General features: G+C 40.6%; 1 protein-coding gene across 1 annotated transcript in view; it reads right to left on the reverse strand.

Moving 5' to 3' along the window:
• The window catches only part of notch2 (notch receptor 2), a 45091-nt gene that overhangs the window by 19459 nt on the left and 3213 nt on the right, over positions 1-22419 (reverse strand). The window contains exons 2-4 of the mRNA XM_008277517.1: positions 14134-14215; positions 1448-1722; positions 118-325 (exon numbers count right to left, since the gene is read on the reverse strand). Of these exons, the coding sequence (XP_008275739.1) occupies positions 118-325; positions 1448-1722; positions 14134-14215 (565 nt within the window). The remainder of the gene's footprint in view (positions 1-117; positions 326-1447; positions 1723-14133; positions 14216-22419) is intronic.

The raw sequence follows: 22419 nt of genomic DNA on the forward strand, positions 1-22419 counted from the left end.
AATAACTGTTCAAGAATTCACACTGGAAAAAATACATATATTCCTTTGAAGTCTTCCAGAAGATCCTGTACATACTGACAATTTTTACATTTGGTTATTGCAAAAATAGATTCTCACTTGTAGGAACCAGGGGTGTTGACACAGACTCCTTCATTCTGGCATAGGGAGGGTGTGTCTTCACATTCGTTTGTGTCATTAATGCAGCGTGGACCTTTGTAGCCAGGAGGACAGGAACACGTGTAGCTACCACCAGACAGAGAGCTGCACCTTCCACCGTTAGCACAGGGACTAGAGAGACAGCTGTCCTCATGCTCACAGCGTGGTCCTGGAAGGAGGCAGCAGAGGAAAATAGCAGAGCATTAATGCATCGCTGGTCCACGATTTGATCACCTCCATTTAAGGGGGGCCTCTGTCATCACTCATTTTAAATTACAACAAAGCTGCGGTTTTCACTAACCTGTACTTTGGTTCATTTTAATAGAGAATTATGCAAATAAGAATTTGGCTGCTTTAAATCAAAGCATGTAATGACAAAGTGTCACTGACTGAGGTTAGAACGAGACTGTCTCCCTTCCTCCTTCTCTCAGTGTGTGTCTCTCACTAATTAGGCTGCACATGTGAAAAGTCTGTTCATGTGAATATTAACAATTTAAATATAGAATTAAATCATTTATTTGAACTGGCATTAACTGCAGGCATATAGTATGTACAGTCACTTTACATATGCCCATATGCCTGGGCTCACTGACCAGATGGGAAAACACTCAAACACAATATGACACAGGCGGATGTATGGACATTGGGTGTGCAGAGCAAAGCTTTGGTGAGTAAATATATGGAGAATGGAGACACACGGTTTTGCAAGGTTGCACAGTACACATGTCAGAAGTGTGTGATGGAAAGGAGATTGCAAAGGGTTTACTTCAAATTAGGGAGCAGGGTCATGTGGGCTGACTAACAGTGATTGTTCCTAAATATTGTGAGAAAAACGAGCAGCATCTATTTTTTTAGTTGCAGATAACTGACCTGATTATGACATAACACTGCCCCATTCAAGAGAAGTATAAGGCAATTTTGCTGTAGGAAATGTTTACACAACCAGGAAGCCACTTGTTCCTTGCCTCATGGCCCAACTTGTTATTTAATTTGTCTCTGTATAGTTTCGAGACACTCTGCCAACACACAAACCAGCACGAGCAAAAAAGAAAGTTATCCTTAGTAGAAGTAATAACAGGATTTTCAGATGGCTGACGCCGTTAGTTTTAAATAACATGTTTTGAAGCTCCAATGCCAAAACTATTTTTTTTTTTTTTTTTTTACTAACAATCAGGAAAACAGTACTAGGAGAGTATCTTCACACAGAATGGTTAAAAATATATCAGAGTTCTGGTGATGAAAGTCAGGTATCAGTCGTCTTGTCCTGAGAGGTAACTGAGCTGCATCTCACCTGTCCATCCTCTGGCACATTCACACTTGTACTTGTCAAGGGACAGCAGGGTGCAGACACCTCGGTTGGCACAGGGGTTGTCTGGGTAACATGTGGAGTTCTGGGGTGTTTGGCAATGCTGTCCAGTGAAGCCAAGAGGGCAGGTGCAGATGGCGCTGCCTGGCACAGGTACACCAGCGGACATGGACACAGAGCAGTTCCCTCCATTCAGGCAGTAACCAGGCTGACAAGGGTCCTTATGGTGGCAGTATTCACCCAGGAAGCCTGGGGCACACCTGGACACACACAAACCAAAACACAGAAATCAGTGATGGAGCAGGCAAAGGCACTTGGGATTTAAAGCTATTCATCCCTTGATGCAGACAATACAACAGAAAGATGAGTTGAACAAGTAGACAAATAGGTCAGCGACGCAAACAAACAAAACAAAAGAGTAAGTTTCAGTCAGGTGGATGTGATGTACCACATCAGACAACTGCCACAGAGAGCACTGATAGAGTGTTGAGAGTGCACAGAAGTCCTGTAGTACACACTCGCACATCAAAGAAACAAATGAACGTGCACAAGTAAACACTGTAACCTAATACGCAGTCACTGCTGTATACTGATCTAAACAACAGTATGTGGGGAACCACATCCCGAAGCAGGAGTATTAGCAAAATGTGTGGTTGTGCATAAAGAGAGAGTGGCTGTTCAATTACTTTAAATATTGAATGGCTAATGGACTGCATTTATTACCTACAGATGTATGCATGCACACACACACACACACACACACACACACACACACACCCTGTTATGCATAAACATAACATATGCACACACACGAGCAACTGTTGCGCAATGTACACTGCACTTTAGATTCACAGTCTCTTTACTCCTCATTATTTATGACTATTTTCTTCTTTTATTTGTAAGTAATGTTTTTATTATTGTGATTGTACAGACTTATGTAACAGTCCCTTTTCAGTTAACTACCCGTATTGTCTGAACATGTGACCAATACAAACTCTGTCAATAATAACTTTTATAAAACCTATTTATTGCCTTCATCACAAGGAAGCTGTAACTGTCTCTAGTAGAAGGCCTCATGCTCACCCGTGCACACAGAGCTTCACATGACCATAAGCCTCTTCACAGAATTTGGGGTTTTGTGCTTTGCTCAGGAACCTTTTGACATGCCCTAGGGATCGTAGGGATGAGACAGGAACTGACCCACTAACCCGAAGATTACAAAAGGAAGTGCTTTAAACCCAGAGCTGTTGCTCCATATACCCTGCTAAGAGAAAAGGCAGAAGCTGGGCTTGATGGACGGGTTAAACTGGGGTCACTGATGACAAAGGAGAAGTTCAGAAGCAGAAGGATGTGAGGTGGAGCTATCTGGAAGTTGTTGACTGAAGCCTGGCAGAAACTAAAATCAACAAGTTGAGAGCAGCAGCAATAACTTTGGCACAATAAGAGATGAACAGTATTGCTGCTGACAGATGAATAACGCTGTAATCTACACAAATGTGTCCGGAGTGTAAGTACAAAAAAATGAAAACCATATGGTGTATGTCTTTAAGAAAATCAACACTAACGTGTCAACTAATGTGTATGACCACATTTGGTTACTGTGTGTGTGTGTGTGCCTGTTTTTCCTCCGCGTAATTCATCACCCCCTTTTTTCGATTTCATCTTTTCTTTTTGTGATTCAGCTGCATGCCGAGCAGCGAGGAGAAAAATTACAATATTACGCAATACGTCCACCAGGGGATTAGCAGAGACAATGCTCCATTCGTCACTTTCTATTCCTCTGTCTTTCTCTCAGTCCCTCCCACTTTCACTCACCACTTCTCTGTGTGACAGTATTTGGTCAGAGGTGTTATTCTGTTACTGAGCAAAAAATGCTAATAGTCAGGTAATTTCCTGTGGATGGCGTTTTCTGCTCAAGTCACTGTGTATGTGTGTGTGTGTGTGTGTGTGTGTGTGTGTGTGTGTGTGTGTGGCACATGGCTGACACACTGTCTGGGGACTGTGGGCGACAGAGCGACCTGCTGCCTCTTACAAAGGCCTCTAAACCTGCCTCCCTAGAGGGGCTCAGGTAACACAATAAGAGAGCAGAGATGCATCACACAGTGGCCAACTCACCTCACATTCACAGGCAAATCATCACCCTCTTTTATAACCATTTCAATTTAAATTTTTTTTTAAAAAAAAAGCAGAAGTAGAGCATGTAAAAAAACATTAAAAGAAGACTGAAAAATCAAGGTTGTGACCCATATAACATTTAGATGAAACAGTGTAAATGGGATTTATTTGAAATTCAGTGTGACGCTCTGTAACTTATTTATTACAGGCCACTCCACCCCAAAGCAGCTTGAAGATATTAGGCCCCTGTGCATGGGAAAGTATGAGCGCCGTGAATCATGCCAGGCGAAGTCTCGCAGATCAATCACATTAGTGAAACTTCTGCCTGATATGACGTGTGAGTCATTCAATGTTGTTTTCAAAGACGACTCAAGACATCTGACAGCCAATTCCCACTCCAACACATGGACTGCATATTAAATGCGCTGACATGTACACACAACAAGAACAACACTGAACTGAAAACATATTGAGCAACATGTTCATTATTTTTATAGTTTGTTCAGACTGGGTGTGTAGATTTCCTATTGTCAACAATTTAGCTGATCCTACTCTGAAGTATTATCTACGCAGCAAAAACTGACATACAATCTTTTTCCTCCTGTGTCAGAGATGACAGAATTGTTGACCAGAAATGATTAAATCCACATCAGTTTGCCACACAGTAGCATTCACTATCATGTTCCTTCATTATGATGAACTTGGGTACTGCAGCTTATCTTGAGCCCAACACATAGGCAATCGACTCCAGTGAGAAAACAAAATGAAAACCTTTAGAAAACTACTGAGCTGTTTTTTAAAAGCTAAAGTATACATTTGTTGACCAATGTAAAGATTTACTGCCTCAAAAGGAATCAATGCAAGGGACTCTGCGTGGTACTGAGAGACAAACCAACATTATGTTTGGTTTGTTTTGAAAGCAAACAACATTTTGTAGAATATCATCAAAGGCATCTGATACATTTTTTTTTCAAAAGTATTCTCAAAAAAATCTTGTATTTGCCCATGCTCATTATGGTAATAAACAGACAAACAAGACGAGAGTGTACTGATGCAAAATCTTCAAAGAAAAGACAGACTTGATGCATCTTCACCTCAGATTAGACACGGCCACCCTCCCTCTCCCCGTCTCCATTCCTGTATCAGCATGTCCGCAGTGCAACCCCCTACACACCCCAAAACACATGCCTATACACAAACACACACAGACATAAATACACAAACAGAGAAGATGTCCCTCCCGGCTCTGACTCCCCACTCTAAACACAAACACAGCTTGGTCATGATATCACAACAAGGCGGCCGTCCTGGGAATTAGGACTGCTCTTTTTTCTCCCAGACAACCTCTCCGCCCTCCTCTCAGAGAGTAATGACACGGCCCTCTGCCCTGTGACATACATCACATTAGCAGGCTGTCACACAAAGAACACCGTGTCCAGGTTAATACCAGGTTTATGTTTCACTGGGAACATTTTACACATTTTCACTGTTAAAAGTATGGGGAATATGAGACACATATTCAAAGTCAAGTATAGCCACCTAATGAAAGACGAGAAATTCAAAGAGTGTGCTTTGATGTTAGAGTTGAGCCCATAAATATGAATATGAAGAGATCATATTTGTAGGCATTTTGATGCAGTGGAGAGAGAAGGCATTTGTGCTCATACCCATCTACCAACAAGTTGTCCAAATGTAAAATAATGTTTAAGTCTTTAAAACATTTACAACTGATTTTGCTGAAAATAGAGTTACTCTTCCCTGCACTACCTAATATAGAGGGTACTTAAACTGATCAATGCCCTTAAATAATTATTTGCTTCTTTGAGATTTTTGTGAATATTCCAAAGTGCTGACAGGAAAGATGCATGGTAAGCTCTATTAAATTCAATCGCTGCTATCTAACCAGTGTTGACAGCACCAAATGCAATGGCGTCAGAAAACGATACCCTGTCCTTCAGGTTTCACTACCAGATAGAGAGCTCATTATTAGCCCCTGGCTCTATCACTAGTGCCTGAGGCAAACAGACAAGGCTGTGCATGATTCACATTATTGTCAGGGAGTGGTGTCTCACCAAGGAAGGGATAGCACACTGACACATTCGTCTGTCGCTAAAAACAACACAAGAAGCAGCAGCGCGATTTCTCTGACAAAGTTTCATACACAATACAGAACTAAGGGAAGAATGTGCGCACAGATTAATTCACACAGACACCTATGCACACACAGTGAGGTCTACTCTCATGAACAACACAGCGGAGAGGGATTTTGCAGCCAAACTCATCTATGGGATTCTTTGTTTTGCACCATGAGGACTTTTTTTCCTCCTCTTTCCTCCATCCTTCTCTTACTGCGTACATTTTCCTGCAGCCCTTCTTTCCCTCTCTTTCTCACTCCTCCACCTCTCGTTTCTAACCCACTCTCGAGGTGTCAGGTTTCTACAGCTGGTTCACATTAGCGCCCCCATCCCATGCGCACCCCTTCCTCGCTCTCCGTCTGTACTCCTGTTCTCCTTCGCTCTCGTCTTCCTCCTCCTCCTCCTCTACCTCATGCTGACCTCTGCCTATACTGGCAGGCTGTGGGGGCTTCAGTGAGCCATGAGGGGTGGGTTGATTCACACTAACTCATGTAATTCATTCCTAATTCCTTTGTCCCAAAATCCACAACTCTCTGATTCTCCATTCTTTTGTGCTAACTCTCCCTCCTGCCTCTCCACCTTCAACTAAAACCCCACCACCAACTCCTCCTCCTCCTCTCTCAGCCACTATTCCAGTTTCAGCGATGCTTATTAACTCCATCATGCTCTCCCCCTGCGGCCATCACAGAAAAACAGCGTGAGAGAGTAAGAGGGAGAGCATAAACCTGCTCACATTTCAATCCCCGGATCATTCCCTGGCTTGGCTAGAGCATAGGTGGCCTATTTACTGCACTGTATTCCTGTGTGTGCATGCATGGGAGTCACAAGTTAAGTGCAGAAGACATTACTGGCTGTGCTGTTGCTTCTGTGCAAGATTTCTTTTGCTTACCAGAGCACTAGTGCGGCAAGATTTCTGGATTAGTTTAAAAAAAAAAACTTCGTGAGGATGTGAAGGTTACATGATATAGTTCCTGTCAGACAATCTGCTGCTGTTCAGATGGTAGCTGCAACTTTGTCAGACACGCATGTTTAAAGGAAGTTGAATACAAATCATGAAACTGCAGTCGTCACAAAATGTGGGTATGTTAGTCGTTAAGGGAAGGAAAACTCTCCTATGTCTAAATTACTAACTTTCTTTATCCATTGTGCTACCTGGATCATTGAGATTAACCCAAAAGTGCGTTGGTACAGTAGAGCCTGCTTGACAAGCTTGCCAAGATTGGACAGTTTTGTGCTAACATAAAGTATATCATCATGAGGAGGCACACCTAATATCTACGTGTTGACACCATTTCTGTGCAGGCAGTCATGCCAACTGCTGCTTCACCTATTGTACATGAGAAAGCAGTTGTCAAAAAGATCAAAAGCAGAGCATTCACTTGCAGTCACTATTATTATCTTCAACAACAAACTTTCATAAGTAGTCAATCGATAAGAGTATGCTAAGTACTGGTGGAAATTCAAAAAAAGATTTCTGAGTAATACTGGCATCTCAGCCCCAGCAACATATTAAGAAGCAGTCCAGGTTTTTTTTTTGCCCTGTCAGGTCTTTGCAATGCCACAGTGCAGATATAGTATGTGGACAGAGAACCAGTTCAGCCCATATATCAGTGAGTGTCACACATAAGAAAAGGGCCTCTTGTACAAAGGAAATACCAAAAGATGTTAGGGTTCAGTTAAAGTTGACTTTTTAGGGAAATAGAAATTCTGAACATATTACTTATTAGTTTCACAATTTGGAGGTGTGTTTTGACACACTCCGTCATTTCTCAGCATAGTTATTTTTTTTTCTCATTATCACAGAGAAGAACAAAGGCAGCAAAAATAACACCTCAGAGGTGGAGGGTGTGAGACTGATGTCAAAGCCGAACAGGAAAAAAACACGAGAGAGAAAGAGGAAGGAGGGTAAAGTGAAGAGGTGGCAATGTCGCTGAGATAAAAGCTAAAAAAGTAATGAGAGAGCAAGACAACCCAAAGAGAAGGAAGAAAACAGAGAAGGAAACCAGGCAGCTGGACTAAAGGCATCAGTGTAGACGGATAAAGCAGGGCAGAGCAGGGTGGAGTCCGCTCTAGGGTCATGTGGTAAAATCTCAGGCTGTGTTTAGAAACAGACCCAAAAAGACTCATCTGAGCGGCCGTGGTGTAGAGAACAGGATCCGCTCTGTCTCTGAACGCTGCTTATGCTTGTCCCTGTATGTTGTTCTGTCATTATCCTGTTTCTGGGGTCTGTTTTAAGTGGAATCTCCCACAATAGGTCTGCTGGCCTAAAAAAAAAAAAATTCCATATCTAGGTTTCCACTAGTCCACCACTGGCTGAGAAACACACTCTCCAAGTAAGGTCCCCTCTTTAATGAGTGGCTAGTTTTTCCAGATGGTTAATTTACTGCTGCAGCCGAAGCAAAGTAATGGTAATATTCTATAAGGTATGCGCAATTTTTTCATTTCAAACATCTGCTTCCCTTTAACATTTATTATTGTTTGTCTGTTAATGATTTAACTTAAAGTAAAAACAACTGTAAATAAACTGAACTGATGAGAGTAGTTTCTTATTGATTTGAGTTTTTTTTTAAATAAAAAACCAAATGGAGAAACAACAAAATTCCCATTAGTCAGAACTTTTCCATTACAGTGCATGCACGTAGAATGAGTGACCTTATGATGAAATTAAGGCACTCGTGACCTCAGTGTGTCACATCAATGTGTGACAGAGAGCCACTTGTCACCCTACTGTACCAGGGTTTATGGTCTGGTTGCTACATTCCCCACTGTTTTGAAAGTCTTCCTCATTCTGACAGAGGGATTTGAATCCTTTTAAGGTCTCTGAACAGCAGCAGCTCAGTTTATTTCATGTTTCACTGTGATCCTCAAAGTGAGTCAAATCCCAGCAACCACTAACAGCAGCACATGTCGATTGCACCCAGGCTCGTGAGTTTGCACTTGTTCTGAAAGGATTAGTCATTTAAACAATTAGTCATCTGCCAGAAAATTAACTGACAACAATTTTAGCATTTTATCAATCTGCTATTTACCAAGCAAATGTGTTAAGGCATATGTTTGATGTGGTTTCAGCTTCTCAAATCGCAGAGTTACCTGCTATTTTAAAAGTCTTATTATAAATATATTTTCTTTAGATGTTTGGCTGTTGTTCAGGCACAACAAAAGATATTAAGACTTCATATGGGGCTTCTAGAAAAAAAGTGTGTTTTAAAACCTAATGATAAATCAGTAAATACAAAAAGTGATGCTTACTCTCAGCCCGTGTTGACAAACAGTCTCCTTGTGACATCTTTCGGGCCCTTAAACACACACTCACATGTCACATAGAGCCACACGATTGCCATCTAAATAATAAATCTAACATACTAAGTGAACTTCAAGCCTCTCTGTGGCCAGCGTGTGAACTCGCTTCAGGCTCAAGGTGCCCCTGACTCTCGAGAGACGCACTCCGAAAAACAGTACATGCACAAATACACTAACACAAAGAAACTCTTATCATTGTGGTTCAAGTCTCAACCACATCTACACTGCTGGTAGCTGGACTGTTGGAGGGAGATAGGTTTTTCAAGAGTCAAAGCGGGAAATCATTGCTGTGGGCTCCAATCTCCTGCTTCAGGGTTTGTTGACTTTAGCTTGGATCATATGCCTACCCCAGTTAAAATCTGTGTGACTGTGTGTTCCTGATAGTGGGGGGTGGATCAGGAGCGCCTGGCTTTAAGATACTACTCTCCTATCTTTGTTCTTTGTCTTTTTCTTCCTGCATCTGTCTACTCTGGTACCCTCATATATTTTTGTTAATTTAAAGACTTAGAGAGGAACTGTGGATGTAAAATCACACCACAGGTTCCTGTGAGGTAGTGAGGAGGTTTAGACCTTCAACAAAGAAGATCAAATAAAGATTTTAACAAGTAGAGTAAAGCTGGAAATATTCTAACAAAGATACAAAAGGGGGGGAAGATCTCAACAGTGATGGCAGAGGGAAATTGACTAATGGTTGAATTGGAATAAAGACACTGTATTGATAGTTGTGGAAAGATTTAGAGGCCAGGTGAATTGTGTCCAAAGTCATCTAAATCCCTGAAGCAGTGGGAGGGACTGAGGCATGGATGAATGAGTGACAGCTTGATGAAGGAGGCATAGCAAGAGGGAAATTACACTCCTCTCTGCACTTGTCCCTTCCCCCTTCTTCACTGCTCTCTCATCATTAGTTAGGAGTTGTGCTCCGAGGTATTCCTTCTCAAATTACCTGAAAAGAGACATCTTCTTTTGTTTTGGCCCTTTCTCTTCCTCTGTCTGCCCCGCAGGCTAATTCTACCTGTCAGATCAAACAGGCAGCAGGTCCACACAACGCAGTAACTCTCTCCCCTCACTCTTAAGAAGGAAAAAAAAAAACTTAACAAAACAGTAGCTTCGAGAGAAAATGAAAATGTGAGCGAGAGAAAAAAAAAAAAAGAGGCATTGAGTGGGAGGGAGAGTTAATCAGTTTGCACCATAGCCCAGCAGAAGACAAAGAGATATTGTGTGTAGCATAACATAACATGTGTAGGCTCACTCAGGTATTAACTAAACCGTGAGTCAGCCTGCATGTGAGTGTCAGGAATCCTCTGTGGTCCACAAACAACACCGACATATTTGTTGTGTTAGCCAATATATAGATCACCAGATAATATTTACGCATCCGTTCAGCAATGATGTAAGTTGCAAATACCAACCAAACAAACTGACATTCACAAATCTACACAGACTTACTCACACCACCTCTCACGCCCAAAGCTGATGGCTTGCAGTGTCACCGGTTGGACAGCTTCTGTGCACTCTGCCCTGCAAGGCAGCCAAGCGACCTCTCCCATACACTTCAACTTTCTCTCACAACACACTCCATGTTTCAAATGAGATACCTGAACTTGCTGTGCCAAAAATAAAAAAATCCACATTATTTTTTTTTGAAATGTCATAATGTATGCTTTTGGATTTTGGATTCTCTTTCTGAAGCTATTCCCTTATTCAATTATGTCTCTTTTTAAGAAAAAAGTAAAGTCTAACTTAAATAATTCTCTAAAAAGAAAAATAAATAATGGAAAAAGAGTCATTCCTACGACCAGAGTAGTTCTATGTTCTCCACAGTTTCCAGAGGATGTATAGGAAATGGAGGCAAGTTGAAGACAAGCACAGAAGCACCTTCTGTTGCAAAGCAAAACAGGCCCTTATCTCCACTGTGAAGATATTTTACTTATCAAACAAAAACAATAGGGCCTCATCTGTATCAATCTGTATCTCTCTATGAACATTGTTTTTTTCACCATAATGACATAAACTGGAAACAGTTGCCAGCATTAGTATCAAATGTATTTCATAAGCCTAGTTTAACCTGCAGGGGTTTCTCAAAGCTTGGTGGTTCACTCCCATCGTTGAAGTAATATCATGACAACTAAAAGCAAGTTCATAGCTTTTATTCATGTCTTTACTGTAGAAAAAAGGCAGTGGAGGAAATCTGCAGAGAATTAGATGTGTCACAGACGATGAGCTTGAAAAGAGAGAGTGTGAATCAATGACTGATAGATAAGATGCCTAAGTGTGGATTTTCCATATCATCATATTTCATATTTTACTTGTACAAGAGAAAAGCTTCAACAATGAGGACTCTTTTCTCTTCTCCTTGGATTATATGTGTAAAACTTATCCAACAGGGTGAGTGTTAAAGTGTTCCCTATACTTCAAAAGTGTATTTTTCTTCAAAACAGATATTTGAAAAAGTGGGATTAGGAGTCTCCTATAATCTTGTCTCATAATATTACAACCTTCTTTGGTCTTGTTTCGTTGACGTCAATGGCTGCTGCCATCATTCAAGTTTGTTTGATTAGCAAAGCTCACACATGCAGGGATCACTGATACCATCTTACATTACTGTCGTCACTCAGCTATTTCTCTCTGCTTGTGATAGTGTTTGAAGGACAGCAGAGAAATGTCCGTTTCAGAATCTCAGCATTTTTCAACAAGAATTTCAATTAAAAAAAAGTAATGAGACAGACTGTCTAGCCCAAGCATGTCGTATTAATTATCTGTTTAATTACACAGTTAGTCTGTCTGACCCCAGGCATGAGCCATGTGACATAATTAGGCGGGTCCGAGCCAAAAGGCCACAGTGACTGTTTACTTACAACCGGCTGCCTTTAATACACTGAGGAGACTAATAAACTCATAATTAGATTTTGCACAATGAGCCCCTCTGACTGGCAAAGCAGTGCAGATGGGACCAGATAGGCTGGACAGAGGCAAGTGTGTGCATTTGTCTGCACATACAGTGTGTGTGTATGATTGTGTGTAGGTTGTTCATGTTTGCCTGTAGACAGTTGAAAATTTGACTGACTACTTAATCAGTCTAACACTGGGCCTGCTCTCTGTCAGCTGACTCCTGTAAACTTAGAGACTCATTTCTGCTTGTCTTCAGGGCAAGATGCCTCTCTACTGTTTTAATATTATTGTTGATACCATCACTCTAAAGTGGAGTCTGGGATCCTAGAGAAACATATTATTAGATGTTATTTAGCTAGTAGGCACATTTAGATAGTGAGCATATACTGGATTCGCTGTCCCTCTCACTCCCACTACCTCTTTTTCCTATATCTCGCCCAAAACTCTTCTTCCTCTTGTTCAATGCGCAAGCAAAGACGTGCACCAGACAGCTTTACAGGACCGGGGCTGTGTACAAACACTGGGTACTTTTAGAGTGCATACACAAAATGGACAGTGAGGAGACATTTGGTCAATTTAGCAAAACACGGATTGGACTAGTATCACTACGGGCATCTTTAAGTCAGAGAAAAATACCAACTTAGTAGTCAGGAAAGAAGAAATTTGGCTGAGTAAGAGAGAACTAAAATGCAGGACAACTTTAACACAGCCAGGCTTTTCAAACATTAAAAATTATTAGTTTCTTTGTACAAAAATACTTTAAAATTATTAAACGTAATACAATCTACAACTGCAATTAAATAGTGGCAAAGGTAATAAAAGCACATCATAAAAATAAAGCCTAAGAGGATGTGGTCAAGCCTTAACGACATATGCCAATAAATGTCAGCATAAAACAGCTCTTAATTTGGCTGTGTTTTTTGGTTTGGGCATTTTGTTTCAAAATCCTCTAACCAGCACAACCCAGTTGCGTTTCCTCCACCTGTGAAATGCTTTCACCTATCTTTAGATGCCCTTGTGACAGTCAGTCAACCTTTATGTGTCTGTTAGATCACATCATATACCACCTATCCCGGCCTTACTTCACAGGCCATCTTTAAGATTCTCTGTCCATCATACAATAGTTGAATTGGGATAAAAAAAATACCAATCATGTTTCCCATCATCACAGAAAGTCTGAAAGACTTTCACAAGCGTACATTCTCACAAGCATTCACATACTGCACACACACTATGAGCGCCGTTGCACCTGCAGTATGTCTACTGACCTTCAATTAGAAAGAGAAAATGTCAAACACTGATTAAGGAATGTCGCTTTCTCCTTCCCTTTTTCAACAAGTAACAGAGTACTAAAATTCCAAAAACTCTGGGAACAGACACACAGTGAGATTCTCATCACATTTGAGGAAATATGATCAGGTTCACGAACCAGCTATGGTGTGTTTTTGTTGGGAATTCGGCTTGGGAGTGGCAAGGCAATTAAAAAGATAGCTCAGTCTTAATTACAAACCAGGCTACGCTGTCAGAAAGTGGAAGCCTTACATCAAACAGACCATTGCACTCCTTCACGCTGTGGCACTTTGCCTTAGTGGTCTGATTACACGACTGCTAGCAGAGCAGACTTACTTACAAATCTGAAGATGTTCGTCCACACAAACTTAGTTAATGCCAAGAAACTAAAGTCTGCTAACATGTGGTTTACAATGATTAACCTACTGGCTTTTTTAATTCAATCAAGGTTGAGAGAGTTTTTTTGCTATTATTTTTACTGAATAGGTAACTTTCTCATGTAATATAAATGCCTTGTCGCTGTCTTGAAATCCCCTAGTAAAAATAAATCAGTGGGCAAGAAAATATCTTGGCAACGCCCAGAGCTATCAATTCTATAGCAACAAGAATAAGTAACAAAACCCCCAAAATGTCCCTGAAATAAAATCTTGGAGATGGAAATGTGTGTATTGGTATTGTTCCCAGTCCTGATGTACTTTGTCAGACAGAGCAGTCTATTATTCCCCCTTTCGTGCCTGAGCAAAACCTCACAGTCCCGTGAAGAGGCTGGGGTTGATCTAAAAACCCTTTTTCTTCTTGGCTTTCAAATCCAACAATCCCCTTATGAGGTGTGTCTATTGCTTTGGTCACATTTTTTTATTACAGTGTTGTTTCAGTGTGCACAGCATAAGCGAAAAACTGTAGAGTATGTTTTTGGTCACAGACTCGGCCGGTGAATCTTACCTGCAGTATTCGGTGCCATTGCTAAAGGTCAGGCATGTAGCGTTGTTAACACAAGGCGCCTTATCATCCATACATTGCAGAGCTGCAAGAAACAAGAACAAAGTTAGATAACCAGGTAGTGAAAACGATCCCTCAATTAATCCCAAATTTTGTCAATTATCCACTTCAGGTTTCATTGTCTGGATTTTACATCATATCTTCTTCTTCACATGATGTGTCTCAAGAATGATGATGTGTGTACAAGAGGTAAAAAATGAAAGTAAACTTGTCTTTATGCATATCGAGAAATAGCCTGTTTAAATGACTCAAACGCTCCTCACAAAGCTGGTCACCCCCACTGTGCTTCAGAGCTGCTGAAATTCTAATTTGAAACACGTTAAGGTCATTCACCAGAAAAATGGTTAGCAGAGGTGGTAGGACCCCTCCACCCTCACATTTCTTTGAGGGGAAACCCTCCATGTAATCAACATTTTTTTCCTACTGCTCTTCCTTTTTACAGCGACATAAGGCAAAGGGCTCGCTACCTATCTATCCAGCTATGCAAAGCCAGCCTGAAATCAGGCACTGGTCACAGGCCAGCCGGATGGGCAAGCAGGCAGACAAAAATGAGCCTTGACGAAGACAACAAAGCTCAACTATTTCCCTAGCAGTGAGACACTCTTTGCCAGACACATCAGCCATTGTGTGGTCTTCAAGCTGCCAGAGACACATGGCTGAAGAGGTCTTCATGAACACCATGCCAGCCAACATGCCAAAGAGAAGCACGGTGTTCTTAGTCTTTATTGATCAATGTGATACGGTAGCCAAAAGAAGGAAGCCATTGTAAAATGTGTGAGATTAATTAAAGAAAACTGCCATAAAACATTAACACTGGTTGTACAAATGTTGCTTAACATTCTGCTTCATTTATAGTCTCACATGTTAAGTGGTTATGAGATGCATCTACACTCTGCAGAACAGAGCTCTTTTTACAAAACTGAGGGTAGGTCAGCTGATTTCGAAGAAAGTCATTGCATTACAGGAAGTGCGCTCAGCAGTGGTGTTACTTCCTGTGCCTAGATTAATCACTGTGTCAGTCAAGCTAAGGAGACACTAACTATTATTAACCCTATTTTCATGATTTTGCAGCGTTAAATGTTGGACACAACGTTTATTTTCAAGTGCTGTAATTCAGGGTCTAGTCTCTAAAATGGTTTAGTCAGAGAGCAAGAGCACACTAATGGTTTAGAGCGAAGCTGACGGACATAGTCCATTAGACATGGGGATACCATACAAAAACCACTGTGAAATTCATAATCCCAAAAGGCACACACACATGCACAATTGTCAGTATGAGCCCAGACTCCACTGTAATAAAGTGTGAGTTGATATCAGACTTCTGCTGTAGTACAAGAGACCACAGAAAACACTGTGCTATTTTGGGACTATTTCTGTTTGACACACTATGTGCACATTTGCTACAGGCCCTACATAATAACACAATGCAGAAAATCCACACATCTGTGGTAAGACCTGTGACACACGGCAACTGTCATTTTTGGTTTTAATTACATTTAAGTCTAAATTTAAAGCAAAATCATTCTTCATCTGCTTTCAAGTAAACCGTAAAAAGGATGACTTCAAATCTGATTAGTTTAAAGCAAATCTGGCCAACACAGTACAAAGTACACCAAGTCATCCAGCAGACAACTGAAAAACTGAATAAAGCTGAGGGGATGGGGGAATGAAGAGCTGAGAAGAGCAATGCAGAACACAGAGGGAATGAAAGAATGGAAGCAAAAGAACAGAGACCGGAAAAAGCTGCTCTCATCCCCCAACTGGTTTGACGAGCTTCCCATGCAAGCTGTTGCAATGCCAGATGCAATGATTTTACCAGATTTGGGAAAGCCTGCCTCCTATTACGCCATTTTAAGAAACACACACTCACACAAACCAATTACGCCAAGCTGGACAGGTCACGTATTCCCTGACTGGAAGTTTGGAGAGCGTTTGAGCAATCTGTCTCTCTGAAATAAAAGTTCACACACACATTTCAATGACTGACTAACACATGTAATCCAAACTGGTAACACCAGCATTGCATCCTCTCTGCCTAGCTGTTCTCACACTTCACTATCAATGAACCACGGACAGGAACATTTCCCAGGAATGAGAGCCTTGATAAGACCCGATCGACAAAGTCAACAGTGAAACTACAGCCAGATGGTGTGAGTTGAGAAGAAACACAGAAGTTACCTGACTGAATGATTGCTATTATTTGGACCCGTTCTGATTAAAAGTCCTTGTTTTTTTTTCTTCTCACTCACTACAATCCAACTGTTTGTGTTTGTTTGTATATGTGTGTGAGGTGACGTGGGAAGAGGAGATTAACTGGACAACAAAAGCAGACAAAAAGCAAGAAAGTTGTAGTGTTTGCAGTCTGGTGGGACGGGGAGGAGATCTGTGCATGATCCCTGCTGAAAGAAGCTGTATCTGTAAAAGTGCCACCATCCAGACTGTGAAAACAGATTTTTTATTTTTTCTTAATTTCCTTAACGTCCTTACATAGTAGCATTAGTCCACACTAAAAACTGTAGGGAGGTGTGCTTAACTGCACAAGATGTCTTGATAGTTGTAAACAAGAATGAAAAACTGAAAAGAGCACTTGTACTTTTATGCAGTTCAGACTTCAATAAATAAACGGATGTATTATTGCAAGTGAACCTTCTTCAGAGCCTAAAGACTACATCACACACATATATATATAAAGCCTCTGCAGCACCCAGACGTGCAACCCAGTCTAGACAACTGAAGAATGACGAAAATTTTAAGAATCATATTACACTGCATGGCAAGCAGAGCTCATATAACACTCAACTGATTCAAACCACTATCCTCTGAGACTAGTGAAACATGAATGTCATTACATATTCTACAGCTAATATTACAAAAACAGCATTATTAACTATACTTGCACTCTACCAGAAAGCCCCAAAATAAGCATAAAAATAGCAGAGGCAGAGCTAGTTTGATTCCAGGGCCAGGCGGCGGCGGTTCCTGCTGCATGTCAGCTTCTGTCATCACACTAGCTGATGATGGCTCTACTGGGTATATATGAATCAGAGGAGACATCATAATTTAAAAAGGAAAAATAAATTAATAACTAATACAAATGGCCTAGCAGAAGTAATATACATGGTATTATTGACCTTATAGCACTTGCCAATGTAAAAGAAAACATCACAAAGGCCTGCTTTCTTTGTATTCTGGATTTATGAAAGCAATTACAGAAGTTGGCGCGTGTTTAGGACAAAGTAAAACATTGTAACAGAAAAGTAATTAGCTAATCTTAACATAGTACAACCTGAACCAGCTTCAACATTGTAGCACACCTTCTAGTTTCCAGTGTATTTAAGGGTGTTGGGAAAAGGCAAGCCCATCATTGTTCTTCAGGCAGCTGGCTTTCATCATCTCATCATTGTCATCTCAGGATGACACCAGTTACACTGTTCAACTTCTAACGTAGACTGCCCTGTATAAATGCACTAAATAAGCCCAGACAGTGCCTGTATGTGTGGAAACCTGGAAGCCCCCTCAGACTGCGGTGTCTGTTTCTTCTGAATATTAAAATGACACAATCAGTAACACAAAAATCAAGATCAAAACTAAACCCTAAAACTCCTGTTCTGAAGGTCACCTTATGTTGTTTTTACTCACATAAGCTGCATGACTCTAGAGTGTCAGCCCATCGCTCTGTCTGCTGAGCCACCACTTCGGTGAACTCAGACTAAAATACCCCGTCAGCTTTTACGTGGACCTCTATGAAATATTATACATACAGAGTTGTGCAATAGTTTTAAGAACTCAAAACAAAATTCAAAAATAATGTCATGAATAGCTCTTATTCATCATTTATTTTATACAAGGTGCAGTAAAGGAAAAACAAACTATACTATGCCTCAAAAAAGGCAGATTCGCACATAATTTTTCCAAGTACTTGTCAGGTATGTTGTTTAAAACATCTTGAATAGGAGGCCTCCTTTGGATTTAGGCTAAGTTGCTTCTGTCTTTCCATGTAATCCATGACTCTGTGATTTTGAAATCAGTTGTTATTTATTAAATCAGATTATAAAACCGTGATTTATGAGGCATTATGTTTGAGATTGTTGCCACGTTGTACGATGCATTTGGGACAAATCAGGTGCTTCTCAATAATACCGTATGATGGATGATGATCTAAATATCTATAGGGCCTATACCTTTCTTACAGCAGTGTTTGTTCATCATCCCTGAGAATAAGTTCTACCGACTTTGCTGATCTTTTTTTCGGTTTGTATGGCCATGGGAATGTTTATGTGAAATTCTACAAAAAAAAAAAATTGTTTGATATAGATTTCCCATAAGAGCTCAATTAGAAATTGGTCAATGATATTTTAGCTTCCTCTCTCCTTGAAAAGAAGCTGAATACATAAACATGCACATATTTTTCATTTCAAAAGTCCATTCTCAATATGCAATACATGTTCAAAGTTTCAACATCACGCTTGTGTAACTTGCCTATTGGACCAAGACTGGCTTCATAACAAGTTGTGGTGTCATAAATCCCGCTCTCACGTACTCAAGTTAAATTCAGATTTGAGGTGAGCACAAAGTAACTTTACACTTTCAATTGACAAATTTGAAAATGACCGTTTAGTGTCAAACTCTAAGCACACGTTGTTTTGTGCACTGAATCTCAAACATCCAGGAGAAGCAATATAGATCAAAAATCACAACACAACTATTGAATGGACTGACAGAAATTTTAGCACATGCATTTGTGGTCTGAGGGGCCTGAACTACAAAAACTGTGATCGTAGCATCACAAAATGCAATCTTACAGAGCTGCTAGCAGGGCTGCGTGCTCCTAGTTTCCTTTTATAATGGTTTAAGACAACTTCTGTGCACAATCAGCAGTACTTCTGTTTTTCTCTCCTTTTAACTAATCACTTTCTATTGCTAGACTCATTTACTGATCATCCCTGTTTTAGTAAATGACAGATAAAAAAAAACATTACTTCACATGTTGACTTAAACAACAAAACAAACAAAAACAAAAAACAGCCAAAACTGTACATAATATCCACATCAATAATCTGTATTTTTACATACGGTTATTTGTTGTTGTTTTTTTCCCACAACATTTGACCATTAATCTACACAGTTTTATTGTATTTAAATCAGATAAAATCTAATAATTTTACAGTTTTTTTTCCAACGTTACAGTAGCCTACCATTGTTAACGTATTCTTTGGCACCTTGATGCCAGATTTTTACCATTTCTTATGAAATTTTTTGCATTAACTACAGTAATCTGCTCTCTCTTATTTTCCTGTGAAGAATGTAAAACAGTGGAGCCTAAAGTATGGTAAAAATCTAGGTAAAAAGACGGCAGGACTCCCAACCCTTTGTATGTCTAGACAGAAAAAAATTAGAAGGGAAGTCTGCTTGTTTGTGCTCACCTCCCTCAGCGCTTTATAAAGCCACTGCTTTATGACCGACACCACAGCAGGTCCCTAGAGAACTCCTGCCTTGTCATGAGAAGGAAAAAAAAAAGAGACTCAAATAGGTAGAAAGAACAAAAGCGAGGGAGCAAGAGAGAGGAAGATGGGGTTTGAGCTAATAGCTGCGGATTGATATGGGGAAGTAATTACGAAACTCCAGACAAAGACTGCACACGAATGGGTGTCCCTGCGTCCTGGCACATGTCCATACAGCGGAGGGCAGGAAGTTGTTCGCGCTGAGTGAGGAAGCAACCCCATTTCCTGGAATTGCTGTACAAGCCTCTATATCCAGAAGGCCAAACAGTTGTCATAGTAACTTGCAATAAAATACCCTTAGCTCAGCATGGAAGGAGGGAGACGAAGCTCAAACTAAACACTATTACCCTAAGGGAAGCTTTGCTGGCCCACACAAACAGCAGTGGTACCAAGCAGACGAACCAGCACGGGCTTTAAGGCTTTAGTCTCTCAGGTCAGCCTCAGTTGAAGGGTGGTGTCTTACTGTAAGAAATAACTCAGTGCCAACAGAAACAGTAAAAACATGTGATTAGCTGGGATGTCTCAAGCTGATCTGGGTTTTTATCAGGACAGATCAAGGCATATTTACATGCAGCATGAATTGCGTTACAAAATCTAAATCATTTCTGACCTATTTTCTTTAATCATAATTCATTGTAGGTCAACAGCTGTCAAAAATAAACCAGTGAGTGACGATAATCAGTGACACCTATTCAACAGAAATTCACGAGCAAACCACAACATGCAGAGGGCATATGATGACGGTAGTAGTTTCAGTTGCGAAAAACGAGGTTAAGATGTAGGGCAAAACTCTTGATTTTGTAATTACCCCGTTGACCACCCAACTGCCTTCTCTTGTAATTACTTGGAAAAGTTGGGAGAGCCTCAGCTGTGTATGGAGCAGGGCTGAGCTGTTTTGTTACAGCAGGACACCAGGATGCACTGCTGGCTTGCTGGCTCAGAGCGTGTGTGTGTGTGTGTGTGCGTGTGTGTGTGTGTGCGTGTGTGTCTGTGTGTGTGTCTGTGTGTAACACAGAAACAAGGAGAGCAGTCCAGACAAGACACACTTCGGGACTTTCCCTTGCAAGTTCATATTCAAAGTTGCCGTTCTCTTTCAGAACCTTTTTTCTTCTTCAATTACTGGGAACAAAGTTCATATCTATGACAGCACTATCTTTAATAATAATAATAATAAGTAAATAACAATACTAAATAAGTTTTGATACTGTGAATTCTGAAGCTTGTGCTCCAAAGTCAAACTCTCTTTCACCTTATTTGGTCAAATGACTCACAGGTTGTGTCAGATTTTGATAATACAGTGTTTGTTAACATACATTTGGTTGTCAGAATTGAACAACCAACATCTGAACGCCAATGGATCAGTGAAAATCAATAAATCAATGTGAGCTGTGTTTTTTCCCCTCATATGAAGATACATGATTGGGAAACCATTCCTAATTATTTCCACCAAACTTATTTGTCCAAACAGAGATGTCTGCCTCTCCTCTCTTCTCCAGACTCATGACACATGCAAACTTTTTAGTGAATCCGAGCAGAGGTGTAAAGATAACAGGTTTATCAGTGGGTGACAAGCGGTAGGAGAAAGCTGACTATTGCCTGACCAGAGTCAATGTGCTTCAATGCGCTGGACAAGCAGCAATGCAACGTTATCGTCTCACTGCCAGAAAGACTTTCAATCCAAATTTACAGTCTTTAATAACAAAAAGGTAAAAAAATGTCTTCTTATTCAAGTCTGACTACTGAAATAAGACTGATTACAGCCACAGGTTACTGGTTCACTGGTTCTTAAACATAAGGCTCTATTAACACTGTGACTCATTAATACAGAGTTGTTCTTTTTAAGCATTTCTGTGCAGTTTCCCTCCTTCTCCTACCTGATGTGCCCTGCTCGCTTCATTACTCCATGCGCCCTGCCTGCCTGTCTCCAGGATTACGAGGCTGTGTTGGCCAAGGAATGCAGGCTGCAGTAATTCCCTGTTAATTTGCTAACCTGTTCAACAGTGCAGACACAACGCTCTGTAATCCCCTCAACCTTCACAGCCACAAACACTACCTCCTATAGTAACGGTGCATGTGGTTCAATCAGGGTGTGCACCTACATTCATTCTTATTTTGCCTGAATGCTTGAGGATCAAAATCACAAAGAGCAAACTGGTCAATGGCAAGAGGCCCATAACTATGACTTTCACCTTGTCCGCTATGCAACTACAAGACCTTAATCACAGTAAATCTATAGAGTTATGTCTATTCTAAGCCAACATGGCTCCAGAGCATGTGTGCACGGAAATGCAAACCCATGTACATCTTGAGACCAGCCCCACAGACATTCACCAGCTGACTCATACCACTCTCCCCATTATTTACTACTTGCTCCTATTACAACAAACAAGTAAAGGAGCAAAACACATGTGGAGGCCCAGCTGTTTCACTGCATTTCTAATCAAAATGTTCAATATAAAAGAGTTTATTGTTCTTATGTGCAGTAAAACATTCAGTTGCACTATGCATTCTTATTCTGCAATCCATCAATTCACTACCACTGTCGTGTATTGGCAAAATAGTATATAATATAAAAATACTAAGATGACATATAGGAGAAGTAATGCTTATATTGGAGTCGACAAAGGTAGACGTGCACATCATCAAGCGCAAATATGCATGAACTACACATGTAATGCATTAGTACTGACTTTTACATTGTTGTTACTGCATTGTGCCCTAATGCAAT

Source organism: Stegastes partitus, unplaced genomic scaffold (assembly GCF_000690725.1).
Source record: "Stegastes partitus isolate 25-593 unplaced genomic scaffold, Stegastes_partitus-1.0.2 Scaffold99, whole genome shotgun sequence".
NCBI classification, from domain to species: Eukaryota; Metazoa; Chordata; class Actinopteri; family Pomacentridae; genus Stegastes; species Stegastes partitus.